Genomic DNA, 17,469 nt, shown 5'->3' on the forward strand with positions numbered 1-17,469 from the left:
GTTAAAATGGATCAGCGTTATTTATTATTTTGCACATTTGTCACACATACATGTAAATACAAAAAGCAGTTTTTAAACCATAATTCAAACTATTAAGTGAAAAAAGCTATTCCTAAACCCGATAACTACTTGTGCCACTTCTGCAGCAAGAACTGCGATCAAGCTTTTGTGATAACTGGCAATGAGTCTTTCACATTTCACATGGAGGAATTTTGGCCCACTCTTCTTTGCAGAAATGCTTTAACTGAGCCACAGTGGGAGACGTTTGGTGTGAATAGCCAGTTTAAGGTCAGGTCAAAGCATCTCAATCTTCCATCTAACCTTCCTTTTATTTTTTGGGGACATTCAGTGGACTAGCTGGTGTGCTTCATATCACTGTCCTGCCACAGGCTATCACACTACCACCACCATGCTGATGTGATGTTTTGTTTTGTTTTTAATTGAAATGCTGTATTCGTTTTATGTCAGATTTAACGGGACTCAAAGCTTCATATAAATTAAACTCATATTATATAAGGTTTCTTTTGGTGAATGTGAGATGAGCCTTTGTGTTCTTTTTGCTCAGCTGTGAGTTTCTCTTTGGAGTTCTCCCATGGATGATATTTTTTACCCAGTCTCTTTCTTATTATTAAATAATGAATGCCGACTTTAACTGAGGCAGGTGAGGCCTGCAGTTGAGTTATTTTATGTCCTTCTGGAGTCATGTCATGGAAGCACCTGAAACAGCAGAACGCAGTCATTTGGAGTAATTTTCATTTCCATTTTCAGACGGATAGATGTCAATGACTTTGTTTCTCAGCTGTTTCTTTAGATTTTGAGAGCTTTTAGCCTTCTTCACGTTGTCAGGCAGGTTCTATTTAAGTGATTTCTGGATTCAACAAGTCTGGCAGCAATAAGGCTTCGTATTAGCTAATGAAGCTTAACTTTCCAAAATCACTGGTTTATCACAGTTAATTCATTATTCCTTTTCATATAGGGCCAGGCTTGTAAACTTTTTTCCCTTGATAAATGAAATCCTCATTTAAAAATTTCTATTGACTTGGATTTTATTTGGATAGGGTGTTTTATTTTGTACATACTTTTATTTGTCAACTTGAGATTTTCTTTAACTGATTGCTAGCTTTTATTTTATATGATGGGATAGGATATGTTTCCTTTATGGCAAAGATGGAAAATGCTTTTGTTAGAGCAGTTAAAAACTAAGACAAACACACAATACATATAAGAAATAGTGCCAATAAGTAGAATGATATGTTGCTGAATAAAACAGAATAGGACAAAAATATATCAATAAGTATCAAACTAATCTAAACAGATACATATACTGAAGGGAAATGAGTGTAAACTGAAATAAAAAATAATATATAAAAAGGTAAAATATTGTAAGTTCAATAGAGCAGCAATGGCTTATTAAATGTAATACAAGCAGTATAGCAACTATCAGATGATATTAAGGTTACTCAGTGTAGCTTATCCATACACCAATCCCTAACTCGAGACTCTAAACGATGCATAGTTTTTAGTTATACCAGGGATAATATATGAATTGTATGCTGTACAAATTAGAAAAAATGAAACTGAAAGATTGCAAATAAAAGTAAACACATAAACCGCATTCATAGCTGGAAAGGGATACATCTTTAGTTTGTAAGTACTATGAAGTACTTTACCTTTACTAAGTACAAACAGTAGAAAAATATTATTCTTAGCCTGTCTCCGACGTTCAGTGAAACTCTGCTACAAATTGAAAACAAATTCTAATCATGAGGTGTTGATTATGCTTATTTCTAGATCCATATTTTGTTTCTCAGAGTTTACCAGCATAGCCTTGTATGAAACACAGTTCAGAATAACCTTCAAAACTCTATCAAATAACTGAGTATAAACTATAACAGCTGAAACATAAGTAGCAAAGTAAAGGATCTGAGAGATGTAATCACCTAAAGATCAAATTGGTCCATAACTCTCCCCATTTAACAGTAAGTCAGGTCAGGCGAGTCTTAATTCAACAGACACTGTTCATCACCTGACTCATTAGACAGGCCATGTTTCACTGCTGGCTCAGTAAATTTAGCACATCTGTCATGGTTACACAGCTGCATATGCCTAAAGGACCAGATTTTACAATGGATTTCATTGACCAAGATCTTAAACAAGCGTAAAGACAACAAAATTATTTAATCTGAAATTGCCAGGAGTCCTATTACAAACCAGAATCACTGTCCAAATCAGAGACTCCATCTTTGTCATCAGATTTCCCATCATGTTTAATTAGTATACTGTAAATAAAAACTTTATGAACCATTCATCTATTACTTTCAGTTACTCTTTTAACATTTTTTCATAACTACAGGCTTTGTCAGTGGGCATATTTTGACACATCAGAGTAGTAAAAGTAGTAAAAACTGAGCCCTAACTGTCAGCACGTGAATCACAGGTGGACTCAGCCTGAAGACTGCAATGAGAAAAACTTTACCTGCTTGTTGTTTTTAATAAACCAAACATTGTACTTCACAGCGTTCTGGTCTATGTTTGTAAGAAAAAAAAAAAACAAATTTGTACAAAGTACAAATGTGGTGCTTAGAAAAAATTAATTTACATATTTGATGTTGTTTTAAACCATAGACAAGATTGTTCTTTCTAAGTTTAGACAACCACTTTTCTCCTCTTGGTGTCAGTGAGATAACTGAACATGCATCCCCATGCAGAAATTGTGTATAACTATGGAAAGATCACAAAAAAACGTGTGTCACGCCATTCATTTTCCCTAGTTTTTTACATAATGAATTCAGAGTGTATACGAGTGTGTATATATACACTTGACTGCGGTATAAAATACTGTTGTAGATCAATGGATTTATTGCCTACTAATTTGAGAAAAACAGAGCTTTCTCTCCTGAGCCCCGCTGACCCTCCGAGGGCTCTGCCTATCAGTATTCAGAGGATGATTCTGATTGGTTCCGTCATTGCCTGGATACGACGCAACAAACTCAGGCTACGTAGAGCGGGCAGTCTGATGAACGCCAGCTTTCAACTATAATAAAATAAAAGAGAACCTTTACTTTGTTTTTTGTGTTTGACATTATTTTCTATAATAGTAGCCACTCCATCCGATAGGAATGGCAGCGGTGGTTCTGTACGGCCGTCGTAGAGGAGCTAGTAAGAATGGTGAGAGCCAAACAGATATTTCAAAGTTTATTATGTGTAGTTATATAGTTAACCTTTGCTACCAGAGCCGTTTTAAGCCATTATTGAACCAAAAACTCTAGATGGAGCCGAATGTAATGCTCATTTATTTAAGCTATTTGTTTGTCGAGGCTATTAGCCTATAAGTGCTTTTGATTTTAAATTTTGAAAGTCTTTCCAAGATCCTGCTTCACTTCACTTCAACCAAGAAGTACAACTATGAAAGTCAGTTATTTTACAAGTGGGGTGTTGTGGTTTTTTTCTCTATATGAGTATAATATCTTCTAGGGACGTAGTAGGAACCTTGGTGTGATCAGTGGTTGCTGTAGCACATGTTCCAGTGGTAATTTCTTTATTAATGTGTCAGCAGATGAAGCCATTAGAGCTATGCAGCCACCAGACCTCCGACATGTTACTGTCTTACGTAAGACTGAATGGCTGAGGATTCAAGATGAACTGTGTGGGGTTAATAAAGAAGAGAAGAGAATAAGAGAGGCAGCTAAACAGCGAGAGAACCTACACCTGCAGTCACAGGAGGTGGTGAAACTTTGGCCTGATACCCTCCATGTAAGTTCCATGTTGAGAGACATTTCCTAAGATTAGATTTATACTAATAAAGTCATGTGCACTTGCTAGGTTGAAAAGAGCTGGAACACAAAGACAAAAACACACTGCATCTTACGTACACTTATGTCTTGTCACAGGGACAAAGGCTGAAAAGGCTGCAGGAAAAGAAGATTCGAAAGGAAATTGAGGAGGAGCAAATGAGACTGGCTGATTTAGAAGAAGCAAAATACCAGGAGCAGAGGCGGAAGGAGATTATTGAAAAAGCCAAGACTCAGCTCTACTGTCAAACCGACAGAGTCAAAGGACTACATGTTAGTCTCGCTTGTGCATTATTATGCCACTTGTGTATAAAACTGCACAATTTCACCTAACAAATGATTAACACTTCCTCCACAGAGTGCACTCCTGCTGACAGAGGTGCTGAAGGAGAGGGATGCTCAGATTGAGCTTAAACAAAGAAGAAAGAGTGCCAATATAGATGTGGACAAAGCATTTCTGCATATGGTACAGACTAGAGAGGATGAAGCCTCGAAACAGGAGCAGGAGAAGGCAATGCAGAGGAAGCTTGTGAGACAGGTTGCTGCAGAAGACCTGAGAAACCAGTAAGACCTAACAATCAGGCTCCAGCTGTATGTGTTAAGAATTTTAAATCCCCAAAACACCACTACCCCAGGACAATGACAATTATATGATTACTTTTCCTCAGAATAAAAGAAAATGAGCTGCTGAGAGAGCGACAGAAGCTGGAGAGCAAGAAGGATGGAGACGAAATCCAGCGTCTCCAAGCGCTGCATCAGCTGGAGCGAAGGATGGAGGCAGAAAGACAAGCAAATCAGAAAAGAAGCCTCATGCAAGCTCGCCAGGTAGGCTCTTATCTGAATCTTATCTAGTATTTAGTTCACTGGACATTAAGTTTATTTAATGCATTTTACAGGAGCATATCACCAACAGAGACCTCGTAAGAGCCACGGATGCTCAGAAACGGGAAGCTGAAGAGGAGCAAAGGAAACTGTTTCTCTCTACTAAGCAAAAAATCATCAAGTTACGCAAAGAAAAAGAAAAAGAGCTGCTTAGGTAAGACAGAGTAAAACAGTATATATCAATAAATAGCTCTGGATCAAAGTATCTCCAGTGCTACATCTTCTTAAATATAATGGATACTCGTATGCATTTTCTTCTCTAGAGAGGCCCAGACACGTAGAGACAGGATCATAAACAAACTGACGGTCACACAGCAGGAGCAAGCTGTCAGCGAGGAGCAGAAGATCGCAAAGGCTGTCGCAGAGAGCGAGGCAAAACAGGCGCAGCAGCAACTGGAGGAGGATGAGAAGAAAGCTGCAATGTTGAAGTCCATCAGTGTACACAGAGAGCTAATGGTATCTCAAACCGAGCATGAAACATCCAGTGTGTTTCCTCTAAGTCCAATTTTTCTTAATGTCGTGCCATCCCCCCTAATTAACAGTTTTTATTTAAACTTACAAGAAAAAAACCACAATCCTCTCTCCTGCCCCAACACATCTCATCACATAAATGTCTCGTTGTAAATGCATTCTTTATTTTTAATGGACACATTTATAATGGTATTCAACAGTATACAGAAAGTAAGGCAATGCATGATCTTAAATTGAATGAGTCGTACCTTAAATACCTTTTACTGCTCGTACACATTATTTTCCATTCTTTTTCATCCTGTTTCAGACTTAAATCACTTTCCCATGTCTTCTTAAGAGCTTTATTTATGAGCTCAACAGCTTTGGGTGCTCGTAAACTACATGGGTTAGGGTTAGAAGATCCCTGAGTTGCAGATGTTTAAATATTCCAAAGTGGTACACAAGCTCTATTTATTTCAATATACCATCACAGTGTATATATATCCTCCAATGTGTCTTTTCTGTGTAGAGAAATCCATATTGTTGCTGACAAAATGTAATCATGTGTGTAATGCAAACTGTTTTACCAGAGACAAGAGAAGGAGGAGAAGGACAAAATAGAGAGGAAGAAGGCCCAAGAAGCACTGCAGGCCAAGAAAGAGGCTGACAGAATATTTACTGAGAAGCAGCAACTAAAGGTTAAGAAAATCAGAGAAGAAGAAAGAGAGGTGCAAGACTTCAATGCTGCGCAAATGGTAATGTCGGCCAAAACTTAAGTTTTAATCAGAAACTTTGCACCTTCTTCACTGAAACTCGTTTGCCTTTGCCTTGCAAATACAGGCTGAAAAAGGTGCCAGACTTCAGCAGCTGAGACAACAGGAACATGAGTTTGAAGTGAAGAATGCAGAACTCATCGCTGAAGAGGAAAACCGCTTCCAGCAGTATTCACAGCAAATCATCAATGCTGCAGCAGAGGCTCAGCGAAACGTGTTTCCACTTTGTAAAGCTGCGAGGGAAGGGATCGGAGGTGGGTCCGGTCCTGTTTTTAGTGGAGTCAGGCCAAGTTACCTTGTTCAGGACCGCACTGGAGCTCAGATGCCCAAATACGTGTCATTGGCCACCCAGAACATCAAAAAGCTTCACCAAGCTGTAGATATTCAGGATGCCAAGAGAAGACTTGGATTCACATGGTGATAGGTTACATCCAGTTTGAGTGCACTTCCAGAAAGCAGGTTCAGTAAGTGTGAGTTTGTTAACTCTGATATGAGGGAAACACTGTTCCTGAGTCAGGCTGTGTGAACCTAACCTGCTTGCTATCAGGTTTCATGAACAAACTCACAAACCCCTCCTACACCCGAATCAGCCGAAACACTCGGTCTCACATCCACATCCCGAACGCCCTAATGTCACCTGCATTTTGTCCCTGTCAGATTTGGACAGGGAAAAAAATGAAGATTCAAGTATATACATACAATCACTTAAATCTTTTAATAAGTGCTGTTGAAGGTTCTACAATGTATTTTAACTTCACAAGACCGTTCATTAGTGAACATGTTTGATTAAAACTGGAAGTTTCTCTTTGCCAACATAGAAAGGATTTGTTTGACAGCACTTATTGGATTGACCAATACTCAGAACAATGGCAAGTCCAAGGAGCTCCAATCCATTCCTAAACAACTGCAGATTCCAGGATCATCAGTTCAAACAACTGTACGCAAGTGCAAGCTCTTCAGATATAGCACACAATGCCATGGTCTGCGTGAAGAACCACACTGTTACCTCAGATTAGATGAAATCTGTTAAAATGCTCAGCATCAACCCAGTAACCACCAATACTGATGCCTAGAAACTGCTTGAAATGTCCACAACGAAGACAGCTTTACATTCCTGTGAAATGAGAGGGTGAAAAGCAAGAAAAAAAGCTCCAAACATCTCCAACACCTTCAAACTGAACTGAAATTTGCAGTTGCCCACACGAAAAGCCAAATGCCTTCTAGAATAAAGTTTTACAGTCAGATGAAACAAAGAATGAGATGACAAGAGGTATGTTTCGAGGAGTAAAACCTAAAAACACTGTACCAGTTGTCAAGCATGGCGGTGGTACCATCGTGCTCTGGCTGTTTTGCTGTCAGTGGTGCTGGTACATTGCACAATGTGGATAGAATAATGAAGGACGATTATTGACAAATTCTTCAACTTTATCTCAAATTCAGAGCTAGACCATTGAAACTTGGACACAACTGGGTGTTCCAGCAGGACAATGATCCCAAACACACATAAAAACCAGTGTTGGAAGGAATAAAGCAGGCTGGCATTAAGCTTCTGGGATAGCTTTCTGAAAGTCTGGACCAGAATCCTATTGAAAATCTGTGAACTATGCTTAAAAAAACAAATTTATGCCAGGAAACCAACCATTTTAAACGAACTTCAGCTTGTAGAGCTGCAGCTTGAGGTCTGTTTGAGGTGCAACTTGCTAAGGGACATTTAAGAAAGATTAGCTGGGGTGCATGTATAATTTTGACCCTGTGTGGTTTAGACAAATCTAAATTAAATTCAAACTTGTGTACTCAGTTCTTGTTTTTTTTAAGGTTATTAAAGATGTGTGCTGCACGATCATTTCAACCTGTAAAAAGAACAGTTCAAAGAAATCAGTAAAAGTCCCAAATTATCATGATGAGTGTAAACTGCACTGTGTATTTGAAGCTGTCTGTGATTATCACTAAGTAGACAAAGCTCTTTTCTTCCATCCGGTTCTTTAATATAAATGTCACGGACCACACTAAGATTCGTATTAGTCCACTGGATTTTAAATAGAGGCTCTGATCTTTATTTATCTGTTGCCATGGTGAATCCTAGTAACGAGCTGAACTCAGAGACAACATACTCAGGTTTTCTGGGACTAAAAACTCAAGAGTTAATCTGCTCAGAGGTTTTTGAACCTGCTTTCAAACATGCTAAAAACATCTTGATACTGATTGTGCCTCCTTACTCTCCCTGCGGCCAGGGAGCCCATGTTGTATTTAATAAACCGTAATGTTTTGAAGGTTTTAGTCATGGTAAACATCCACTAAACAATGAGACCAGTGGTAAAAAGCCATCATTACCAAGGTTGAGACTGCCATGGCTTATTTCAAAATATAGAAATCTTCTGTGTCTCAACCTCAACTTTAAAGACAATTTTGTTCATTGTCCAAGTTTAATATATTCTCTTTGTTTTTTCATTGGTCAATTTTGATCTTCTGATGAGTTTATTTACTGGCTGTTAGCCACTGCTCCCCTTTATTTTTTTTGACAAAATACAAGCAGAGTTGAAGTTCAGAAATAGATCAGAAACAATAACAGTATAATAACTTTTATCTACAGTCAGTGATCAGAAATGAATATGTTCTCATACCACTGTTTTGCTGGTCCTGTATTTTTAAAATGTGAATATTTAATGGCAATGTTAAACTAATATATAACTAATATATTGAGGAACAGAAGAGTAATTCACTTTGGTGTCTCAATGCAAGAAGGTCCTTGGCTTGAATCCACTAGCTCATCTGAGCACAGGTAACCATGTGATGGACTGACAATCTGTCCAGCGTGTGCCTGTCTTGCTCTATGACAGCCGAGATAGGCCCCAGACTTCCCACAACCTCTTGTGCCCTACTTGCAGTACTTTCATATCCCACTAGGGGGCCACGACACAAACTGTGGGAACCACATGACCACTGCCTTGAAGGGAAAGGGCTACACTAAAACATTGCTGCTTTATGCTGATGTCAGCATCGTTAATATAGAAATGTAGTGTAGTACATTCATCTTTGTGTCATTGTGAAGTCATGTTCTACTTAAACAACGTTTTAAAGAGCTCAAACAAGGAACGTGCTTATGCACCCCGATAACTAATATATTGCTCTGAAGTTTGGAGATGATCCAAAGGAAACTTAAGCTTTTTCATAATTAGTATGATCCTGAACTTTGACCTTCAAGCACTATATACTAAAAGTGCATTTTATAATCTTTACCCATATAATTTCAGCCAATTCTGCTTCAAACTTTAGCTATATAAACTATAAAACTTGAGATTTTAAGATACTCGAAGTTTCACGTTGCATGAATGTATCAATGTGAGGTTGTGGGGCATTGTATTATAATACAAAAAGTGTGTTACACAGCCCTCTGTATGCCCTTTTATATAGTACTTGATATGGTTTCTAGAATTTGTTTTTTTAAGGTCAACTTTAACCTTGGGTGCTAAGAATAAGGGTGCTTGGCCAATCTCGGTACTCATGTTCCCCAAAGCCTACTATATATTGAAGGTTGAAGATTATACATTTTAGGGGAAAAAAATTACATCAGCTTTAGCCGTTATGGCAACAACAATCACACAAAATTTGAAAATGATATCTTGAAAACTGGACACTAGACTAAGACAAACAGAATTCATACTCCCTTGCTTTGAAGGGAGTAAAAGAACATCACTCAGAATTTGTTATTTGAAATGATGGAAAGATGACTCATCCAAACTAAAAATAACCTGGGAACGGATTTCCACTGCAACGACAGAGTGATACAACCACTAATGACTCACTAATAACGGTATCACTTAACGAATAAAAACAAAAAACAATGAATTAAAATCAAACAGAGCCTTTTAATTCTTCAAACACTCCAGCAGTTCTTAAAATCAGTTTGAACCAAACAGAACAGAAACAAACTGCTTTTATCTTATACTTAACAGCTTGGCATTAACATTTTCTCTTTCAACAGAATTACAGTAAATGGTTAAAACAAACAAACAAAAGAAACATCATGGGTGTACATAATCTGACACACAATGACAAAGATGAGCATGCAAGACGAGTGTTTTCTTCCAGGCTGATTGACATTAAAATAACTCGAGGATACCTTCAAAATCTTTTTCTCCCCCTCTTTAAATTTTTTTTTAAAACAAACTAAAATCAGAGAAAATTTTAAGTCAAGACAGAATTACAGAATTTACCACATGATGTAAAATTCAGAAAAACAACAACAAAAAGAAAACTTGCCTCCAATCTGACTTCACGCGATTAAATAATGTAAAATTTAGAAGAATACCTGGTACGTTTACAGCCCTGCCTGTGCAGTACACACACTTTGTAGTTACAAATCCTTTGTTTCTAGAATGGCTCCAAAATGTCAGCTACCAGTTAACTGTGTTACACACTCAGTGGTGGACAAACCCACAATCCCCATAAAGTCCAAACTTCAGCCAAAGGTTGAGGATGCTACAGTTTGCACCTTCAGGTATGAGCCTTTTTATTTAAGGTCTTTTCTACAGTCTGTTATCTGAATACCACAGTTATTTAACAGTCAATTAGCTTTGAGGAACCTTTTACAGTCATGTTATCTTTGGCAGAACTGTTTATTTTGTACTGTATGAGGACTGTGATTGTGCCCCACTGTAGATGGAAAGCTGACGCTGCGTACTACATATACGCTGTAGAAAATAAGAACATTGCGCGTTTAGTTGCTGTCAGAGCTGGAGCTAGACCCCGACCGATTCCTCTTGCTATCATTTCTATCTTTGCCTTTCGTACTGTCTGGTCTTTGGCTGGCCGGGCTCCTTCGGTCTTTGGACTTGTCTCTTCTTTTAGAATCTGGGCTCCTATGACTCTTCTTTTTCTCTTCTCTGTCACTCTCAGAGCTGCTGCTACTGCGTCTCCTCCTCTGGCCGGCAGCCTCTCTGTCTCTGACTTTTCTATGAGAGGATCGATCCCTGCTTCGGTCTCGCCTGCCACTCCTGCTTCTCGAGCGCCTGCCTCTGTGCGAGTCCCTAGCCTTACTTCTGTCTGGGCTTCTTGTTCGATGTTCTTTATCCCGGGATGTTCCTTGTCTCTTACTCTCCCTATCACTGTTGTGTCTTCTTTCCCGACTCCTGCTGCGCTCTCTGCTGCGCTCTCTGCCCCTCTCTCTGCCCCTCTCTCTTTTTTCTTCTCTCTCTTTTGATGCTGAAGTCCTACCTCTGTCTTTGTTTCTGCTGCTTGATCTGTGCTCATCCTTTTTGGCAGCTCTCTCTTTACTTCTGGACTTTGTCCTGGTTCTCTCACCATTTCTACCTTTTGTGTCTTCTTTATGCTTTTTGTCAGACTCATGACCCTTATTTCTATCTTTACTGTGATCAGATTCTGCCTCCTTTTCTTTCTTATGAACATTTCTATCTTTGCTCCTTGAGCGACCTCTCCTCTCGTCACTTCTGTGCTTGTGACTCTTCTCTCTGCTTTTTGACCTTTTCTTTTCTCGGCTTTTACTGCGACTATGGGATTTATCCTTTTTCTTTGCCTTCTGTTTATCATGCTTCTCATCCTTCGCTACAGTATCCTCCTCCTTACTTTTAGATCTATGAGATCGAGTTTTCTTGTCTTTTTTACCCTCAGTTGTATGTTCAGCTTTTGAACTTGAAGTCCGTCTTTCTCTTTTCTGTGCTTTAGCAGCCTCATCCTGACCCTCATTCATGTCACCTCTGTAAAAGAAATAGTAGAAAAAGAATAATAACAATAATAAACTTTAGGAGTTAGACAAAACATCAATTTGGCAGACAAAAAAATATTTTAAAAAAGTAACTTTTCTGTTGTTTTGTTATATAATCAAGTGCACATCCACTCACCTGCCACTTTATTAAGTACACCTGTTTAGCTGCTAATATATAATCTGTCAATCACATAACAGCAATTGAGTGTATTTAGCTCACCTTATTATTGTTAACCATGCCTGTCGTTTTATGAGCACAGTGTACCCCATGTTCTGATGGTTGTTCCAACACAATAACATGCCATGTCACAAAGCTCAATCAGCAAATCATGAGTTCACTGTACTCAAATAGTCACCAGATCTCACTTTTGGGACGTGATGAAAGTTCATCATGGGCGTAAGGCTGGAAAATCAGCTACTGTGTGATGCCGTCATGTCAATATGAACCAAAATGTCTGAGGAATGTGACCTGCACCTTGCAGAAGAACTAATACAGTTCTGAAAGTAAAAAGGGGTACAACAGTACTAGCAAGGTGTACTTAAAGAAGTGGCCAGTGAGTGTACATGCACCATGTGATATAATGTTGATGCCTGCTCAGTAATCCAGGTAATTTCATCTGGATGCATCATTTTTAGTGGGAGAAACATCTCACTCAGCTAAGTGACTTCTTCAGTCTGAAACTGGGATATCATATGATATGGGAATTTTATTAAGTATGCACCATATACCACATGTAACTCTATGTTGTGTATGTCAATAATAATCATATTGAGTATGCATTTGGGATTGAAAATATTTAATTTTTCTAACAGACAAAACTCATAGGACGAGTCAGAGTGATGGAAGCCACCTCAAGACAACATGTGCATATCTGAAACAAAAATGATTTAGCAGGACTCTCCCTGCCCTGCAAAGTAATTCTGATTAAGGGTTTTGAGAGTGGTCAAATTGAGTTGTCATTTCTGAGGGGGAAAAAAAGCCACTCACATGGCTCATTTATTAACTAAAAAAAAAAAAAAGTCTGTCACATCTTTATGTATTAAGAGTTTCAAAGGTACTGTAACTCAAAAGAAATGGTTTAGGCCCTTAAAAGTTTTAAAAAGTGTTATAGAAATGAAATCATACATGTTGGGAATAATATTCCAACAGTTTAAATATTCATGCTTTTTCAGTGGTCACTGCAGTTTACCAACAGCTTGTCTGTGGTCATCTCAGGTACAAGGCTCGAGGCTCAGCAGGTTCTCCGTTTTATGACAAACACTTCATCTCTGCTAGGTGCACAGCAGAGGTGTCAATATTTACCAGCTTAGGAGGAAATGGAGCTAAAGCTGCTGATTGTCAGGATCCATTTGCAGTGTTCACAACCTTTTTACTGCCCTTTCAATTGCTTTATATTTTTTAATATAAAGCAATGCAAAGACCGTAAAAAAAATAACAAAAATCATACATGCACACTGCAATGTATGATTTTTAAATCTGAAATATGGAGCCCAACAAAAATTTCTTCTCAAGTGCTTTAAAGTGGATTAAGTAAAAAACAAAAAACAAAAACAAAAAACAAAAAACAAGTCCTGCCTACAGGGAACTTCTACAACATCTTTGACTTTAGGTGATATCATCTTACCTGTCACCCTTAATCCATCGCTCTCCTGTGACTGCCCTCATCCTCTGACGCTGCATCTCCTGTCGCCAGTGTGGGGGAGTTTCACTGCGCCGAAAACGATCTCTAGACCTTGAACGAGAGCGTGATGGGGTCCGGTATCTCTAGATGGGAGAAACATAAATCAGCATCTTCAACATGCCTGTGCATAAGTAAAAACAAAACAAAGCTTGTTATAAATAAATCGTGCTGTATGACGTAAAGTGTGCAAAACGTTTGGTCCACCTACCCTTGGACCCCTGCCTTTTATCTTCCTGCCAGATCGAGTCATCACGAGTCTTCTGTGATATGTTGATTGAGAGTTGTAAGCTGCACCAGTACTGTAGGTGAGAGAAGGCGTGAAAATGAACAAACTGTATTACTTTTTGATATTTGTGATATTGGCTGACTCTCAAACACACCTTTCTCTTGGTCTTTCGTCTTTATTTCGCTGATCCTTGTTAACCTCCTCTTTTGGCTTCTGGGCTATCTGGGGACTTATCCTCATAAGGAATCGATTTTCAGGGATGGGTGGGATTTCTTCAGGACGCACTGTAGATGTAACCAACTCATCTTGTTCCTTCTCTTCAGCACTTTCAGCTTCTGATCTGTAAAGATTTTGTGGGTCAGTAGCAAGACACTTGGTGCCATTTACACAGCAGACAGTGAATAGGTGAAAATAAATGAAGTACTTCTTCTTGTCCTCCTTCTGTTTCTCTTTTTGCTTCTTTGCCTTCTTTTTCCGCTTCTTGGATTCTTTTTCTGACTCTTCGCTCTCGGAGGACGACTCTGAGGAGCTCTCCGAGTCACTGGAGCTACTGCTGGAGCTTGATGAGGCCCTCTTCTTCTTTTTTGCATCTTTTTTTGCTGCAACAACATAAACAGCATTATTATGATGACTGAAACTCATTTAAAAAAAAAAACCAAACAAACAAAAAACTTTGAATATACTTTATTTAAACACACCTTTAGATTTGGGGATGAGCTCTCCACAGTTCAAAACTTTCACCTCAGCGTACGGTCGGCTGTTGGGGTCCGTCTTCTGGCTCTCCATGGTTTGAATGACTTCTTGGCCAGAGATCACGTGACCAAAAACCACATGCACACTGAGAAAATAAAGTGGTAGCAATGCCTCATTACATGCTGCATGCATTGTGCATAATGGGATTAATTAATAATTCAAAATGTAGTTGGGAGGCACTTACCCGTCGAGATGTGGAGAAGGTTTTGTTGTTCTGAGATGTGAAAGCAGGACATTCAAGGGGAAAAAAAAAAAAAGCAGCATCTAATCACTTTCAAAGTTCAGAAATGCAACTAATAATGCACGATGTCAATTACAGGTAGGAACAGATGTTGCTTACATGAAAAACTGGGATCCATTTGTATCTTTACCCCGATTGGCCATTGACAGCAGGTACTCCTTGTTGTGTTTGACTGCAAAGCTTTCGTCTGGGGGGGAAAAGGAGAAGATTGTACTGACATCTTGAAGCCAATGTCAGTTTGGATAATAACTGATGGCATTCACAGTGGCCTCTTTACCTTCAAAAAAGCCTCCGTAAATGGATTCGCCTCCTCTTCCATTACCTATGATTAAAAAAAAAAAAAAAAAAAAAAAACACAACAAAAAAACCATGAACCATGAAAAAAATCTGTTGACTCATAAGTAACACCATCCTTCCATGTCGAATATAAAATTTACAAGTCCTGTAAACTCACCTTCGCTGAAGTCTCCTCCTTGAATCATGAAGTCTTTTACAATTCGATGAAAAAGGCATCCTTTGTAGTGGAGCGGTTTCTGAGTTCCCTTCCCAATGCCTTTCTCACCTGGACCAAACCACATATCTGATTAATAACCTGTGCTGTTAATTGTCATCATTTGTGGAATAGTTTTATTGAGTAAATTCCTTCACCTGTGCAGAGACATCTGAAGTTTTCACAAGTTTTGGGACAGATGTCTGCAAACAGCTCCACCACGATTCTGCCAACTGTGAGGAGACAGTGAGATCAGAGAAATTTACTTCTGTGTAAAGTACAATGGAGCACACTGATCAGTGGTTACAAGAAGCGTGAATCACCGAGTTAATCATCACACAACACAATAATCTCTTTAACCAAACAAGAAGAAGAGAAAAACAAAACAGACGAGGTTATGTATCCATTCACTGCACTGTCAGTCTGAGTTTCATCATTATAATTTAATCTATACAAACACCTTTTTTTTTTTTTTTTTTTTTAACAAAAGAACAGGTGTTATAGGTGCACAAAAAGTAATTAATTTTTAAATTTACTAGTACACATCAAATGCCTTGATTAATAGTAAGGATGGTAAGATTTGTGATGACACAAGACTGCTCACTTTCTTGCAGAAAATGCACAAAAAAATAAAATAAAATCCACTAGCGCTTCTAAAAGAAGTTTTTCCTGGTCTAGAGTTCAGGATCTGAACAAAAAATGGAAATAATGTTAATAAAAGGACTGTGTAGATGTGTGCAAGTTGAACCCTGATGGAGCTTTCATCTGACAATATAATATAAACTGGCATTGATGTAGTTCCAGACTACACTGAGGCTATTTTCAGCCAATTTAATAAACAGTGTGTAGTGTTCATATACTGAAACATTTTACTACCCCATTCATGTCTTTAAGGGCAGATTACAGAGTACTGTTGAACAAAGCTAAAGATTATTGCCTTCACTTGTCACATTTTTTGACATCCATATTTTTCCCTTTGCCAGCTGCTGACTAGCTTGTTTTGGTCAGCATTAACCTCATCTTCAGACTATGAATTAACTGTGATGTTTTGCTCACTTGGTTGATCGTGCAACCCATCTATAGTCCTCACTGCAGGGGACTTGGGTTTAACAGCTTGCTGTCTGTCCCCTCACTCTCTTCCCACCCTCCTGTTTGCCCTGTTCTATTCAGTACAGGCAAACCCCCCACAAACTTAAAGAAGACCGAAAGAAAATAAACCACGTGTGTTTTCTTGGTAAACCACACAAGGCTTAAAGTACCAAAAAGCAGCCAGAATTTTTTCCTTCTTACCAAGTACATTGCTGATTCCAATGTCAAGGAAGCAGCGAGGGCGCTGTACCTTGATCCCCATGATCACCTGAAAATGAGAAACAAGGTATGAACACAAGGATGACAGAACATCGAACAACCCCCACTCTGACCATTAAGACCTTACCAGTAACTTCATTCAGGAGCAGAAATTAAACACACGGGTGGCTTCTTTAAATGTAACATAAAAGTTCACTTAAGTTCTGTTCGCCTGCATGATATCAATACAAACAAAGTACCGATACAGTTCCCATGCGACTTATAGCAGCTGCATTATCTGCAAATTAGCCTCGGCTAGCTAACCGCGCGATTAAGTATCGGTCGACTGGTTGAGCGGACAGCAGACACACGTTTTCATGCTTAAAAATAACAAATACCGACGCTTACACACACTCACTAACGTGGACCTTCACGTTACAGTTTCACACGCCCCCCCACCGTATCTTTTTAACGGCAGGCCTAGCGTTAGCATTAGCATTAGCAAGTCACCTATCGTTAGCCGCAGACATGTACATAGAATTTACTGCAAGAAGTGAGCGGTACATTTTCAGCAAGTTTAAACGGCGCATAAAAGTAAGACTGACGCAACAGTACATCACCTGGAAAACCGAATATACCGCACCGTAAGGCGAGCAGCTCTCCCAAACAAGCAAAATGAAGTTTCATTCAGTGCTGGGCTCAGTGTTTTCTAAAGATGGCGCGGCGAGGACGTCAATGTGTTTCCAGAGCCGTGCACCGGTCAGGGCGTGGGGCCATTTTTACCCTGAAACTGGCCTGGCAGGCGCAAATGCTCGATTGGGCTGCCGAGTCACTTTCCTGCAATGACATAAAACCAGTTACATTTGCCGTTTCATGTTGCTAAAAATTGCGACCACTTCATATCCATAGTTTATTGCGCAATTTTGTCTTGTTATATTGTATTTTATGTTACTGAGCAATTCTACTTTATTTGAGCTACTTTGTTATACGGTCGGTTCAATGTTTTGGTTACTGTAAACAAGTAACATTTTGAATGACTAACAAATAATTAACAATTTAGAAGCTCTTTCTGCTACTGTTTATTTTATTCATAAGACACAATTACGGTTTAGCATCTTCAAATTTCGATTGGATAACTATAAATTTTGAGCATTTAAGCATTTCAACAGTTT

The 17,469-nt window shown here is 38.8% G+C and overlaps 2 protein-coding genes across 5 annotated transcripts; one reads left to right on the top strand and one right to left on the bottom strand.

Moving 5' to 3' along the window:
• The first annotated feature begins 3,007 nt into the window (after positions 1–3,007).
• cfap210 (cilia and flagella associated protein 210) lies at positions 3,008–7,779 on the top strand. Of its 2 annotated transcripts, none has more exons than XM_086266500.1 (9): positions 3,008–3,168; positions 3,554–3,753; positions 3,891–4,064; positions 4,150–4,355; positions 4,460–4,616; positions 4,688–4,827; positions 4,937–5,129; positions 5,714–5,878; positions 5,964–7,779. In XM_086266500.1, the coding sequence occupies exons 1-9, from the start codon at positions 3,120–3,122 to the stop codon at positions 6,315–6,317; spliced, it is 1,638 nt and encodes a 545-aa protein (XP_086122626.1). In that variant the 5' UTR covers positions 3,008–3,119; the 3' UTR covers positions 6,318–7,779. The 2 variants fall into 2 exon arrangements, with proteins under 2 accessions (XP_086122626.1, XP_086122627.1); XM_086266501.1 differs by having other exon boundaries at positions 3,557–3,753.
• Positions 7,780–9,742: 1,963 nt separating this feature from the next.
• Positions 9,743–17,090, bottom strand: ppig (peptidylprolyl isomerase G (cyclophilin G)). 3 transcript variants are annotated; one of them, XM_086266676.1, is made up of 13 exons: positions 16,941–17,090; positions 16,301–16,367; positions 15,169–15,243; positions 14,975–15,082; positions 14,798–14,842; positions 14,620–14,707; positions 14,464–14,493; positions 14,225–14,364; positions 13,951–14,125; positions 13,681–13,866; positions 13,509–13,599; positions 13,244–13,383; positions 9,743–11,610 (listed from the first exon to the last, which is right to left on the bottom strand). In XM_086266676.1, the coding sequence occupies exons 2-13, from the start codon at positions 16,359–16,361 to the stop codon at positions 10,614–10,616; spliced, it is 2,136 nt and encodes a 711-aa protein (XP_086122802.1). In that variant the 5' UTR covers positions 16,362–16,367; positions 16,941–17,090; the 3' UTR covers positions 9,743–10,613. The 3 variants fall into 3 exon arrangements, with proteins under 3 accessions (XP_086122802.1, XP_086122801.1, XP_086122800.1); XM_086266675.1 differs by having other exon boundaries at positions 16,918–17,067; XM_086266674.1 differs by lacking the exon at positions 16,941–17,090 and adding an exon at positions 16,446–16,740.
• Positions 17,091–17,469: the final 379 nt, after the last annotated feature.

Source organism: Aulonocara sp. 'chitande type north' Nkhata Bay, linkage group LG16 (genome assembly GCF_057382095.1).
Source record: "Aulonocara sp. 'chitande type north' Nkhata Bay isolate Kocher_YH1m ecotype deep benthic linkage group LG16, A_spYH_male_GT1.1, whole genome shotgun sequence".
Classification (NCBI taxonomy): domain Eukaryota; kingdom Metazoa; phylum Chordata; class Actinopteri; order Cichliformes; family Cichlidae; genus Aulonocara; species Aulonocara sp. 'chitande type north' Nkhata Bay.